General features: G+C 43.9%; 1 protein-coding gene across 1 annotated transcript in view; it reads right to left on the bottom strand.

Moving 5' to 3' along the window:
- The window catches only part of mgat4b (alpha-1,3-mannosyl-glycoprotein 4-beta-N-acetylglucosaminyltransferase B), a 220767-nt gene that overhangs the window by 104987 nt on the left and 101885 nt on the right, over nucleotides 1–13895 (bottom strand). Inside the window, exons 2-4 of the mRNA XM_039012084.1 lie at nucleotides 9862–10041; nucleotides 6966–7109; nucleotides 2819–2952 (exon numbers count right to left, since the gene is read on the bottom strand). Of these exons, the coding sequence (XP_038868012.1) occupies nucleotides 2819–2952; nucleotides 6966–7109; nucleotides 9862–10041 (458 nt within the window). The remainder of the gene's footprint in view (nucleotides 1–2818; nucleotides 2953–6965; nucleotides 7110–9861; nucleotides 10042–13895) is intronic.

The following is a 13895-nucleotide window of genomic DNA, read 5'->3' as shown; positions in this document are numbered from 1 at the left end:
AGTATAAACACAATGGGACCATGCAGCCGTCATACCGCTCAGGAAGGAGACGCATACTGTCTCCTAGAGATGAACGTACTTTGGTGCAAAAAGTGCAAATCAATCCCAGAACAACAGCAAAAGGCCTTGTGAAGATGCTGGAGATAACAGGTACAAACGTATTTATATCCACCGTAGAGGAAGCCAAAACTGGCATAAAAAAGCTAGACTACGGTTTGAAACTGCACATGGGGACAAAGATCTCAATTTTTGGAGAAATGTCCTCTGGTCTGATGAAACAAAAATAGAACTGTTTGGCCATAATGACCATCGATATGTTTTGGAGGAGAAAGGGGGGAGGCTTGCAAGCCGAAGAACACCATCCCAACCGTGAAGCACGGGGGTGGCAGCATCATGTTGTGGGGGTGCTTTGCTGCAGGAGGGACTGGTGCACTTCACAAAATAGATGGCATCATGAGGTAGGAAAATGATGTGTATATATTGAAGCAACATCTCAAGACATCAGTCAGGAAGTTAAAGCTTGGTCGCAAATGGGTATTCCAAATGAGCAATGACCCAAAGTCCTGGCAAAATGGCTTAAGGACAACAAAGTCAAGGTATTGGAGTGGCTATCACAAAGCCCTGACCTCAATCCCATATAAAACGTGTGGGCAGAACTGAAAAATACCAGCTCTGTCAGGAGGAATGGGCCAAAATTCACCCAACTTATTGTGGGAAGCTTGCGGAAGGTTACCAGAAACATTTGACCCAAGTTAAACAATTAATTAATTAAAAATGGCTAACAATTGAACATATTTAGCTTGATTAGATAAATAACAGTCCAGATTAATGAAATTAAAGCCACAACAACTCCATATCGCATACCGCCGCAACAGATCCACAGATTAAGAAATCTCAATCGCACTCCACCCTGCCCTTTCCCACCTGGACAATAGAAACACTTATGTGAGAATGCTGTTCATTGACTACAGCTCAGCGTTCAACACCAGAGTGCCCACAAAGCTCATCACTAAGCTAAGGACCTTGGGACTAAACACCTCCCTCTGCAACTGGATCCTGGACTTCCTGACAGGCCGCCCCCAGGTGGTAAGGGTAGGCAACAACACATCTGCCACACTGATCCTCAACACAGGGGCCCCTCAGGAGTGCGTGCTTAGTCCCCTCCTGTGCTCCCTGTTCACCCACGACTACTTGGCCAAGCACGACTCGAAGACCATCATCAAGTTTGCTGACGACACAACAGTGGTAGGCCTGATCACCGACAACGATGAGACAGCCTATAGGGAGGATGTCAGAGACCTGACATTGTGGTGCCAGGACAACAATCTCTACCTCAACAAGAGCAAGACAAGGGAAAAGAGGGGCCGAACACGACACAATTCACATTGACGGGGCTATAGTGGAGCGGGTCAACAGTTTCAAGTTCCTTGGTGTTCACATCACCAACAAACTATCATGGTCCAAAAACACCAAGAAACTCATGAAGAGGGCACGACAACACCTTTTCCCCCTCAGGAGACTGAGAAGATTTGGCATGGGTCTCCAGATCCTCAAAAAGTTCTCCAAGATGATTTGCATTGACCCCCGCCCCCTTTGCTTTTACACTGCTGCTACTCACTGTTTATTATCTATGCATAGTCACTATACCCCTACCTGGTCCCGTGTGGCTCAGTTGGTAGAGCATGGCGCTTGCAACGCCAGGGTTGTGGGTTCAATTCCCACGGGGGGACCAGGGTTCAATTCCCACGGGGGGACCAGAATGAATATGTATGAACTTTCCAATTTGTAAGTCGCTCTGGATAAGAGCGTCTGCTAAATGACTTAAATGTAAATGTAAATGTACCTACATGTACAAATTACCTTGACTAATCTGTACCCCCGCACCGGTACCCCCCCCGTATATAGCCTCATTATTTAGCAAATATTTTCTTAACTCTATTTTCTTAAAACTGCATTGTTGGTTAAAGGGCTTGTTAAATAAGGCTGTAAAGAATTTCACGGTAAGGTCTACACCTGTTGACAAATAACATTATATTTTATTTGATACAGTACTTCAATAAATTGTTTCAACTGGTACCGGGGGACCTTCAGATGAGTGTTTTGAGGCCTGTGGGAGTCCTATTACACCTTTACACAGAAAGGTCATAGTGCGCAGCGCAAACTGCTCGGACTCTACAGACAGAAGTTGTATCGACTTTAGACAAGTCCCAAGATGCTTGTGGGGGTAGTGGAGCAAAACGGAGAGTCTCATCTTTCCATAGAGGGGTCATAATAGGCCAAACCATTCGGACACTACAGATGATTTTGTGAGAAGACCGATTTTCAGAATGTCTCATGGTCTGACAAAAACCGCTCTAGCTCTCACCGCAGATGCGGACATGTTACATCTGCGGGTGCGGTGGATTGAGATGCATCCAATGCAAAAAAACATATCTCTAGCTTAAACTGACAGATTTTTATGGGGATGTTTTTGTCATGCTTATTAGATTTCCGCGGGGGTGCGGACATCGACCTTAGGGAGTTAATATGGGTCAGACAAGTTAGCGATGAGTAGTGTCTAGGCTATTAGCGGAGCAGTAGGGGATGTGTGTGCTAGTGGCAGTAGCCTGGGGTAGCATCACTCATTAGCTCTTCAGATCACTGACCTTTTATAGACACAGTACATATACACTCACAAGCACGCAAGCAGACCCATACACACACTCACGCGCATTCACACATAAAGAGTTCACAGACTCACTTCAAAAGCCATGACCACAGAAGGTCGGGACACACAGCAGACCACACACACACACACACTCATTCTATAGTATCTCACCTCAGCGATGAATACCACGATGACGCAGTCCTCCTTCTCTGCGGCACTGAGCTCTGTCATCAGAGAACTGAGGGTGTCCGTCAGGTAGGAGTGGACCTCCCTCTTCACACTGGGCACGCCCATCACGATCGACACTGACGGGGACACACACAGACCAATCACAGTCAGTACAGGGAGAGAAAGAACCAACGACATGCTAGATTGTGTGGAATGAGCCAGTCAATAGAACTTATTACGGAGGGACATTTCACTGCGGTCACGTGGGTATGGATGACAAAAATCCCTCAAATTCCGCCATTGGCGTGCATTCAAATTAGCCCCAAGGTTGCCTTGCTAAATCTTGTTCATTCTCTTAAATTAAATACCATGACTGTTTTCTCATTAGCTGGGAATGTTGTTGAAATGTCCGATAAAACATACATTGGTTATATTGTCAATAACCTAACTGCAAGATGGTGCTGATAGAGATGGCAGCTTTGCTTCTAGTCCTTAGGAAACTGTGCAGTATTTTGTTTTTTTATGTATTATTTCTGACATTGTTAGCCCAGAAAACCTTAAGTGTTATTACATATTGCCGGGAAGAACTATTGGATATCATAGAGTCGTCAATTTACCAGCACAACCAGCACTACGGCCAGGAACACGACTTTCCCAAAGCGGATTGTTTGTCTGCACATCCCAGGACATTTGATCTAATTCCAGAGGCCGACACGAAACACCGGAGGAGAGAGTGCCGGAGCGGTCTTCTAGTGAGGCTTCGGATGCGCGTACATCACCCACCGCTTTCGAGTATATTACTCGCTAATGTCCAGTCCCTAGTTAACAAAGTCGCCAAGAGTTGCTTTCCAAAGAGATATCCAGGATTGCAACATACTCCGTTTCACGGAAACATGGCTAGCTGGTGACATGCTGTCGGAGTCCGTACAGCCAATGGGATTTTCAGTGCATCGCGCCGACAGGAATAAACATCTCTCCGGTAAGAAGAAGGGCGGGGGTGTATGTGATTAACGACTCATGGTGTAATTGTAACAACATACAAGGACTCACGTCCTTTTGTTCACCTGACCTAGAATTCCTCACAATCAAATGTCGGCATTGTCGGCACAATTCACGGAGAATATCTCCCAATAGAACTCTCCTCCGTTATCGTCACAGCCGTGTATATCCCCCTGCAAGCGATACCAAGATGGCCATCAAGGAACTTCACTGAACTTCATGCAAACTGGAAACCATATATCCTGAGGCTGCATTTATTGTAGCTGGAGATTTTAACAAAGCTAATTTGAGGACAAGGCTACCTAAAATCTATCAGCATATCGATTGCAGTACACGAGCAAGTAACACGCACGACCATTGCTACTCTAACTTCCGCGATGCATACAAGGCGCTCCCCCGCCCTCCTTTTGGCAAATCTGACCATGACTCCATCTTGTTGCTCCCCTCCTATAGGCAGAAACTGAAACCGACGTCAGTAAAACGTCATGGTAAAACATTTAAACGTGTGAAACCTCGCAAGGCTGCCGTCCCAGACGGCATCCCTAGCCGCATCCTCAGAGCTTGAGCAGACTAGCTGGCTGGTGTGTTTACGGACATATTCAATCAATCCCTATCCCAGTCTGCTGTCCCCACATGCTTCAAAATGACCACCATTGTTCCTGTTCCCAAGAAAGCTAAGGTAACTGAACTAAATGACTATCACCCTGTAGCACTCACTTCTGTCATCATGAAGTGCTTTGAGAGACTAGTCAAGGATCATATCACCTCCACCCTACCTGCCACACTAGACCCACTCCAATTTTCTGCACACTGCCCTATCACACTGCACACTGCCCTATCCCATCTGGACAAGAGGAGTACCTATGTAAGAATGCTGTTCATTGACTACAGCTCAGCATTCAACACCATAGTACCCTCCAAACTCGTCATTAAGCTTGAGACCCTGGGTCTCAACCCCGCCCTGTGCAACTGGGTCCTGGACTTCCTGACGGGCCGCACCCAGGTGGTGAAGGTAGGAAACAACATCTCCACTCCGCTGACCCTCAACACTGCCTCTTCAACCTCAGGAGGCTAAAAAAATGTGGCTTGTCACCGAAAACACTCACTAACTTTTGCAGGTGCACAGTTGAGAGCATACTGTCAGGCTGTATCACCGCCTGGTACGACAACTGCACTGTCCACAACCGCAGGGCTCTCCAGAGGGTGGTGCGGTCTGCACAACGCATCACCGGGGGCAAACTACCTGCCACCCTGGACACCTACAACACCCGATGTCACAGGAAGGCAAAAAAGATCATCACGGACAATAACCACTTGAGCCACTGCCTGTTCACCCTGCTTCCATCCAGAAGGCGAGGTCAGTACAGGTGCATCAAAGCTGGGACAGAGAGATTGAAAAACAGCTTCTATCTCAAGGTCATCAGATTGTTAAACAGCCACCACTAGCACAGAGAGGCGGCTGCCTACCTACAGACTTGACATCATTGGCCACTTTAATAAATGGAACACTAGTCACTTTAATAATGCCACTTTAAGAATGTTTACATATCTCATGTCCTTCACTATTTATTCTTTACTATCTACTGCATCATAGCCGCTCTGTCATTGCTCGTCCATATATTTTATACTTATATATTCTTATCCCATTCCTTTACTAGATTGTGTGTATTAGGTTTTGTTGTGGAATTGTTAGATATTACCTGTTCGATACTGCTGGATCTAGAAACATATGCATTTCACTACACTCTCAATAACATCTGCTAACCATGTGTATGTGACAAATAAAAATTTGATTTCATTTTTTTATTTTATTTGCTTACCCCTTAAAAATATACATTTTCATGTGCAGGGTGTGCTATTAAGACAGACTGGTAGAATGGCTAGCACAGCTAGCCATCGCTAGCATTCACTGGTTGAAGGTGAAGTAACTTTTGAGTTGGAGTTGACTGGTGACCATGACATGAATATATATCATTTACAACATGTGGACGGGGGCTACAATCCAGTTATAATACTTTTTTTCAACATGTGCAGAGTGTGTGTCGGTATTGCTTGAATTCAGGCCTGGCTAAACTTGTTCAATAGGGAAAGATTGCTTCCGTACCCCACTTCCGTTGAAAATGTAACTTTCCTGTGTGGCCTTATTGATCATGACAGAGACAGAATAACTTGTTTTCTGAAGAGTGGGTAGAAGAGATGGTGATATTAAATAGATGAGGAGAGAGACGTACAGAGAGAAAGGCTGTAGAGTGTATAGATGGCAGGGGTGGATAGTGGAATGACTTACAAGGGCAATCTTGTCAACACAATAAAAATACAATGCCCTGTAAATGAATGATGGTGGTGAGTGATGGAAAGAAAGAGAAGAATACATTGTCAAGGCTGAATTACAATTCAGATATTTTTTTACCAACTTCCCATTCCCATAGGGAGGAAGTCCACATCAATAGCAGTGTTTCTGCAGCAACAGTTGATTATAGTACCCTGTACTCGTCCTCACCATCCCTTCCTCTCCCATTGTGAGCTAACATAAGCAGACCCTGGCGGCTATCTTCTCCGTTTAATACGCCCATAAAACATACTCTGATTACTAGAGGGGAGCTAGGGGTAGCATCCTGGCTAGTGCTCCACGAGGTACCCTCATGGACGTGGCCCGAGGAATTGATTTATAGGGGTTTCAGTGGCCTGAACATAAATCTCACACACACACACACACACACAAAAGCACAAGTGCCAGCACACGCACACACACTCACCCACACACTGGTTAATAGCTCCTCTGAGAGTCTAGCTGGCTGTCTGGAGAGTCTGGATGGCCTCTCCAGGGGGGTGGAGGTTTAGGGGGGGGGGGGTCTAGCTCCCGACAGAGGGTGAAGTCTAAATGGGATACTGGCACAGCCACAGTGGGGCAGAGAGCCAGAGAGGGGAGGTTGAGGATGAAAAAAATGGTCTGGACAGTAGACACTATTACTGTTCTGAGGGGAGGAAGGAGGTGGAAGTAAGAAAGGATGGAGATAAAAGAGAGAAAGAGAGCGAGAGAATGTGTGCATGTGTCTGCGTCCATGCGTGGCTGTGCTTGTGTGTGTCTGTGTGTGTAGTATGCTCCTAAGTGTGTGTGTGTGTGTGTGTGTGTGTGTGTGTGCGTGCTGACCCCCGGTGCGTCCCTGGCCCACGTGCACAGCGGGCTGCAGGCTGCTCTCCTTAGCCAGGAGATGGGGCAGGTGGTGGAAGATACTGGGCAGCTGGAGCACATTCTTATTGGTCGTCACATTCCACAGCTTCAGCTTGGTCTCGTCTGTCACACACACACACGGAAGAATGCATGCACGCAGACACGGAGCACACACACACACACACACACACAGGGGCCAGAAGGGGATTAAAATGTTTTATCAGAAGTCACACATTATTATTATTGTGGTTAGAGAATGGATGCTACTAAAGGGGTCATTCATGTACAGTATATTTGAGTAGCAATCTGTTCTTACTGACTGGATATACCATTCATATATGATTCAACCTAATCCTTACTGAAATGTCAGAATAATAGTAGAGAGAATGATTTATTTCAGTTTTTATTTCTTTCATCACATTCCCAGTGGGTTAGAAGTTTACATACACTCAATTAGTATTTGGTAGCATTGCCTTTAAATAGTTTAACTTGGGTCAAACGGTTCAGGTAGCCTTCCACAAGCTTCCCACAATAAGTTGGATGAATTTTGGCCCATTCCTCCTGACAGAGCCGGTGTAACTGAGTTAGGTGTGTAGGCCTCCTTGCTTGCACACGCCTTTTCAGTTCTGCCCACAAATTTTCTATAGGATTGAGGTCAGGGCTTTGTGATGGCCACTCCAATACCTTGACTTTGTTGTCCTTAAGCCATTTTGCCACAACTTTGGAAGAATGCTTGGTGTCACTGTCCATTTGGAAGGCCCACTTGTGACCAAGCTTTAACTTCCTGACTGACGTCTTGAGATGTTGCTTCAATATATCCACATAATTTTCCTACCTCATGATGCCATCTATTTTGTGAAGTGCACCAGTCCCTCCTGCAGCAAAGCACCCTCACAACATGATGCTGCCACCCCCGTGCTTCACGTTTGGGATGGTGTTCTTCGGCTTGCAAGCCTCCCCTTTTTTCCTCCAAACATAACGATGGTCATTATGGCCAAACAGTTATATTTTTGTTTCATCAGACCAGAGGATATTTTTCCAAAAATTACGATCTTTGTCCCCATGTGCAGTTGCAAACCGTAGTCTGGCTTTTTTATGGCGGTTTTGGAGTAGTGGCTTCTTCCTTGAGAAGCGGCCTTTCAGGTTATGTCGATATAGGACTCGTTTTACTGTGGATATAGATACTTTTGTACCTGTTTCCTCCAGAATCTTCACAAAGTCCTTTGCTGTTGTTCTGGGATTGATTTGCACTTTTCGCACCAAAGTACATTCATCTCTAGGAGACAGAACGCATCTCCTTCCTGAGCGGTATGACGGTTGCGTGGTCCCATGGTGTTTGTACTTGTGTATTATTGTTTGTACAGATGAACGTGGTACCTTCAGGCGTTTGGAAATTGCTCCCAAGGATGAACAAGACTTGTGGAGGTCCACAATTTTTGCCTGATTTCTTTTGATTTTCCCATGATGTCAAGCAAAGAGGCACTGAGTTTGAAGGTAGGCCTTGAAATACATCCACAGGTACACCTCCAATTGACTCAAATGATGCCATTTAGCCTATCAGAATCTTCTAAAGCCATGACATAATTTTCTGGAATTTTCCAAGCTGTTTAAAGGCACAGTCAACTTAGTGTATGTAAACTTCTGACCCACTGGAATTGTGATACATTCAATTATAAGTGAATTAAGCTGTCTGTAAACAATTGTTGGAAAAAAGTAGATGTCCTAACCGATTTGCCAAAACTATAGTTTGTTAAGAAGAAATTTGTGGAGTGGTTGACAAATGAGTTTTAATGACTCCAACCTAAGTGTATGTAAACTTCCGACTTCAACTGTATATATATAGCCAATTTGCCCTCCATTCTCATGTATTAGTTATATCATTACTACCCACAGTACATTGCTTAATGATTACAGAGAGGTTCATTTAGAGTGCAACCAATCTTTCTGAATGGTTAGATACTGTTGTGAGGTTCACCCAAATAGTGGCGCCCACATATTCTGGACCATCCACCCTTACAGAGAGTTGTAAAATTATGCAATAGTTTAAAAACAGTGTATGGTGTTCTTATACAGTACCTTCAGAAAGTATTTATACCCCTTGACACATTTTGTTGTGTTACAGCCTGAATTCAAAATGGATTAAATATTTATTTTTTTCACCAGCCATCTACACACACACACACCATAATGACAAAGTGGAAACATGTTTTAACATTTATTGAAAATGAAATACAGAAATCTCATTTACATAAGTATTCACACCCCATTTGCTACGACACTCCAAATTGTGCTCCGGTGCATACAATTTCCTTTGATCATCCTTGAGATGTCAATACAACTTTTGGAGTCCACCTGTGGTAAATTCAATTGTTTGGACATGATTTAGAAAGAAACACACCTGTCTATACAAGGTCCCACAGTTGACAGTGCATGTCAGAGTAGAAACTATACCATGTCCAAGGAACAGACATACCAAAAAGACTCACAGCTGTAATCACCACGAAAGCTGCTTCTACAAAGTATTGACTCAAGGATGTAAAGACTTATGTAAATTGTATATTTCTGTATTTCATGTTCAATACATTAGCAGAAATTTCTGAAAACATGTTTTCACTTTGTCATTATGGGGTATTGTGTGTAGATGGCTGAGAAAAAACAACAAATGAATCCATTTTGAATTCAGGCTGTAACACAACAAAATGTGAAATAAGTCAAAGTGTATGAATACTTTCTGAAGGCGCTGTAGACGTGGCTTTACAGTTACTTAAATCGTAACTGATTGTTGTAAAATCTAGCAACCTTATTGACTGATTCATTCTGACTGGTTGTAATTGGTTCTGACTAGTTCGGACTGGTTCTAACTAGTTGGTCTAACCGGAGAGGCTGGCCCAGGTGCGGTTGATGTCCCTGAGGGCCTGCTTCTCGGCGATGGCCCTCTTGATCTCGTCCAGCACCAGGTTGAGCTCCTTGGAGCGCTTCAGGTTTTCCTGCTCGGCAGAGTGCAGACGCTCCCTCAGGCCCAGAAACTCCCGCTGGTAAATGTCCACCACATCACCTACAGAGAGAGAGAGTCGAGAGGTTTGTGAAAGTCTTAACAGTTATCTTCTGTGATTTGCTAATTTATATAGTATTACATGATTTTAACTGCTTGAAGGGCAATACATTCATTGCTCATTTCATGCCAATAAAGTATGTTCAAATTTTTATTTGAGAGGGGGAGAGGGAATGATGGCGAGAGGGAGAGAGAGAGAGAGGAAGACATGAGAGCAAGAGGGAAGAAAGAGCGGACCGTTACAGGGGGACACAGGTTGACAAAGTAATTTAACAGAAACACATCAACTACACACCATAAACATAAATGTCACCCTACAGCATCTTGACATGGTCTTTATGAGGTACACAGACAAAACAGATACAGCACATAGGTACTCCGTCCTTGGTGACTTTATGCAGCATTTAAAAGGAGTGATTTACCGTGGTCTGCGTGGAGCACTTTTCAAGTCCTTACCCCTCTTAACAGCTTGATCAATAGGCACTATGCTTTGGACTGATATGCATCGATCCTAGTGGACGAATCACCTCACTTAACCCATAGATTGTTGGACGAAATCGACAGTAGCCTGGTCCCAGATCTGTTTGTGCCGTTTTGCCAACTACTATGGACGTACATGTATGTTGTAGGGATATTCTGGGAACAACAGAGTCATTTCTATGCGTGTTAGAAATCTGCTAGGGACGGGCCAGAGCTGAGTCCCAAATAGCCCCCTGTTCCCTACATGGTGCACTATATTTGACCAGTGCCTTGCTCAAGGGAACATGTACAGATTTCCCCCCCTATTTGGCTTAGGGATTCGAACCAGTCACTGGCCAAACACTCTAACCGCTAGGCTATCTGCCGCCCATTTGGGACAGAGTGCAGGTATTTCCAGGTCACTGACTCCTCTCTAAGCTGCTCTGACTGATATTCCTCCCTGCCTCCATTCCTCCTTTCTTTATTTTCCTTCTTCCTTCTTCCCACTGGTCTCCAGTAAAAGAGAAAAACACTGTCCCTGGATTTGTTTTTCACAGGATTATATTTATTCGGACTCACACACACACACACTGCAGACCGACTTGCACACATACATACATGCATTCACACACATTGTAGGCTATGCACATAAGCACATGCCAACGCATGGATACACAGTGCAGAGTTTTTCACTACAGAGCTCTAAGCTCTACCGAGGGGAAAAAAATTACATGCACATACACACCTTGGAATGGACACACACACACACATACGGGACACTCATGTACATACTTGCATAAGGGCGCACACACACAGTTCTGAACATCGTGTCACATTGAAGCAGGTGGGAGCGAGTTCGGAAAAAAGCTAAATCCCAGGAAACAACATAGGACTCCTGTTTCACTAATGCTATGTGAACCCAAATCCCGGTGTAATCCCTGATAGCACCTAGCCCTGATACACAAAACGTTAGCCTTACAGCAACCCAACCTAGAGACGGATACATCTGACAGCAGGCACTTTTAATATTGCATAACTGAAAAGGTAGAAAGGTGAAAAGGCACAAGGACAATGCAATATCTACTGAGAGCATCTGGAATAAAGCTTAACAGAAACCCAACAAGGGAAGCACTTTACAATAACACCTTGTAATAAAACATTTACAATGGATTAGTATAGTGGTTTCCAACCTTTTTCGCTTACTGTACCACCAGCTGAGTTTTGCTCTGCCCGGAGTACCCCTGAAGTACCCCCTCATGTGCATTTTACCAGTAGGCCTTTGGCACATGACTTCCCTCGAGAACCCCCAGGGGTCCTAGGGAACCACTGGATTAGTAAATAGTTTATTCATCATTTATGGGGCGGCAGGGTAGCCTAGTGGTTAGAGCGTTGGACTAGTAACCGAAAGGTAACCGAAAGTACAAATCCCCGAGCTGACAAGGTACAATCTGTCGTTCTGCCCTTGAACAGGCAGTTAACCCACTGTTCCTAGGCCGTCATTGAAAATAAGAATTTGTTCTTAACAAATTGACTTGCCTGGTTAAATAAAAAATAAAAACATTTATGAATCATTACTCCCAAATTTGTAAATGTTAGGTAAGGTAGTTTCAGGCACATTTATAAACAACTTTTAAAGTATGTAATAATGACTCATAAGGTCGTAGATATTCCAGCAGTACACGATGCTCCTTAAGGTCTCAAAATGGTGGAGAACATATCAATGGTTAAACGATAAGCACATAAGACAGAGGATTTTTAAGGAAAGATATTGAACACGTTAATACAAAACAGTCACACTGTTGTAATAGTGTGAGGTGTAACTTCAGACACTGTATGCTGAGTAAAGTAACGTTTTTGATTGGAAAAAGGCGTTTGTTGGCAGTGGCTTTTCTACCAAAACCAAAGTGTGGATTGCAGTGACCCCCTACAGCAGTTGATAGACTGCTTAAGAGGAAAGGAAACAAATATCTGAATTCATAATTCCGCTGTACTATCCCATTATGTTTTAAGGATTACTACCCTTAAAGACCCAGTAAAAGTGGCGACAAACAAAGCAAAGTGTGAAAATAGTCGGCGGTTAAAAGACTGAAGCACTGGAGCCTTTTAAAGGTGTAATATTTTCAGTAGTAATGAAGGAATAAAAATCCACTAGAGAAAAACTGTCCGGTCTGGCCAGTGTGTCGGCTACATCTCCCTGTTTTATGATAAGTTCATGTTTGCGAGGTTAACAACATGAGCAAAACATTTGTATTAAAACTGTTTCTCACGTTCTTGCAACAGTTGTTTTACAACAGTTTGTTTAATAAAACGGTCAAATACATTTCCTTAAACATCCTGTGTTGTGTGCTAATTCATTTACCATTGATACGGTATGTTCTAGGACAGGGGTATTCAACTCTTACGAGGTTTGGAGCCTGCTGTTTTTTTCATTGCACACACCTGGTGTCCCAGGTCTAAATCAGACCCGGAACCAGGGGAAAAAAGCAGTGGAACTGACTTCAAAGCCCAGAGTTGAATTAGAGGGTTCTAGGCTATTTTGAGACCTTAAAAGGAAAATTTCGCTCAAAAACTATCTTTTGACATTTGTTTCATTAGTCCACTGTTGATACAGTCCAAAACTACATGTGCTTTGATTGAAACAAAACACAGGTATACTATAGATTGTTAACACCCTCTGCTCTAAAACGCATTCAAATTATTTCAATACACTATAGGCTACATAACTCAAGAAGATCTTGCCTACCCCCCTGAAACTGATTGAGATCAAATGGTTGGCATGCAGATGCTTCATGGACGTTTCACGGTAAAACTTCCCGACTGACAGTGAGCGATGTGACGGGAGGACTGCAAAAAGGCGTGCGTAAAGTAGAGGTAGAGAAACACATGCGCCAAACGTGATTCGGATCTTCAGGTCTGGCGAAAAAGGAACGGGGTAACCGGGATGTGGGTGGTTACCTCCGGATCCGCAGCCTTTCAGGAATGGTGTCACACCTTCACACTAAGACAGACAGACAGACATCCACACCTCCAGAAAGGAAGATGGCACATGCAGGCTCGATGCTGGGTATTCAGAGAGTGAGTGAGAGAGAAAGAGTGCTGGTGTTTGTGCATATAATGTAAGTGTGTCTGTTGAGTTATTGGTTGGTGGCTACACGCACAGTACGTATGTGTGTCTGTGCGCGGTCATGTGTATACATGAATCTATGAACACCTATGCTAGCTCTTATCTTTCCTTACTTACAACTTGTGTGTGTGTGTCAGCATGCAACTAGACAGAAATTAATTAATGCAAATTAATGCCTCAGTTTTTTTTGTACGTTTTTTTTCACAACACCAGCAGTCTACAAAGTTGTGGACAGGGAAGAAAGCAGGGATAAAAGTAGAGGTATGAGATGAAA

Source organism: Salvelinus namaycush, chromosome 17 (genome assembly GCF_016432855.1).
Source record: "Salvelinus namaycush isolate Seneca chromosome 17, SaNama_1.0, whole genome shotgun sequence".
Classification (NCBI taxonomy): domain Eukaryota; kingdom Metazoa; phylum Chordata; class Actinopteri; order Salmoniformes; family Salmonidae; genus Salvelinus; species Salvelinus namaycush.
The sequence above is the reverse complement of the archived record's forward strand: the minus strand, read 5'-3'. Positions and strand labels throughout refer to the sequence as shown.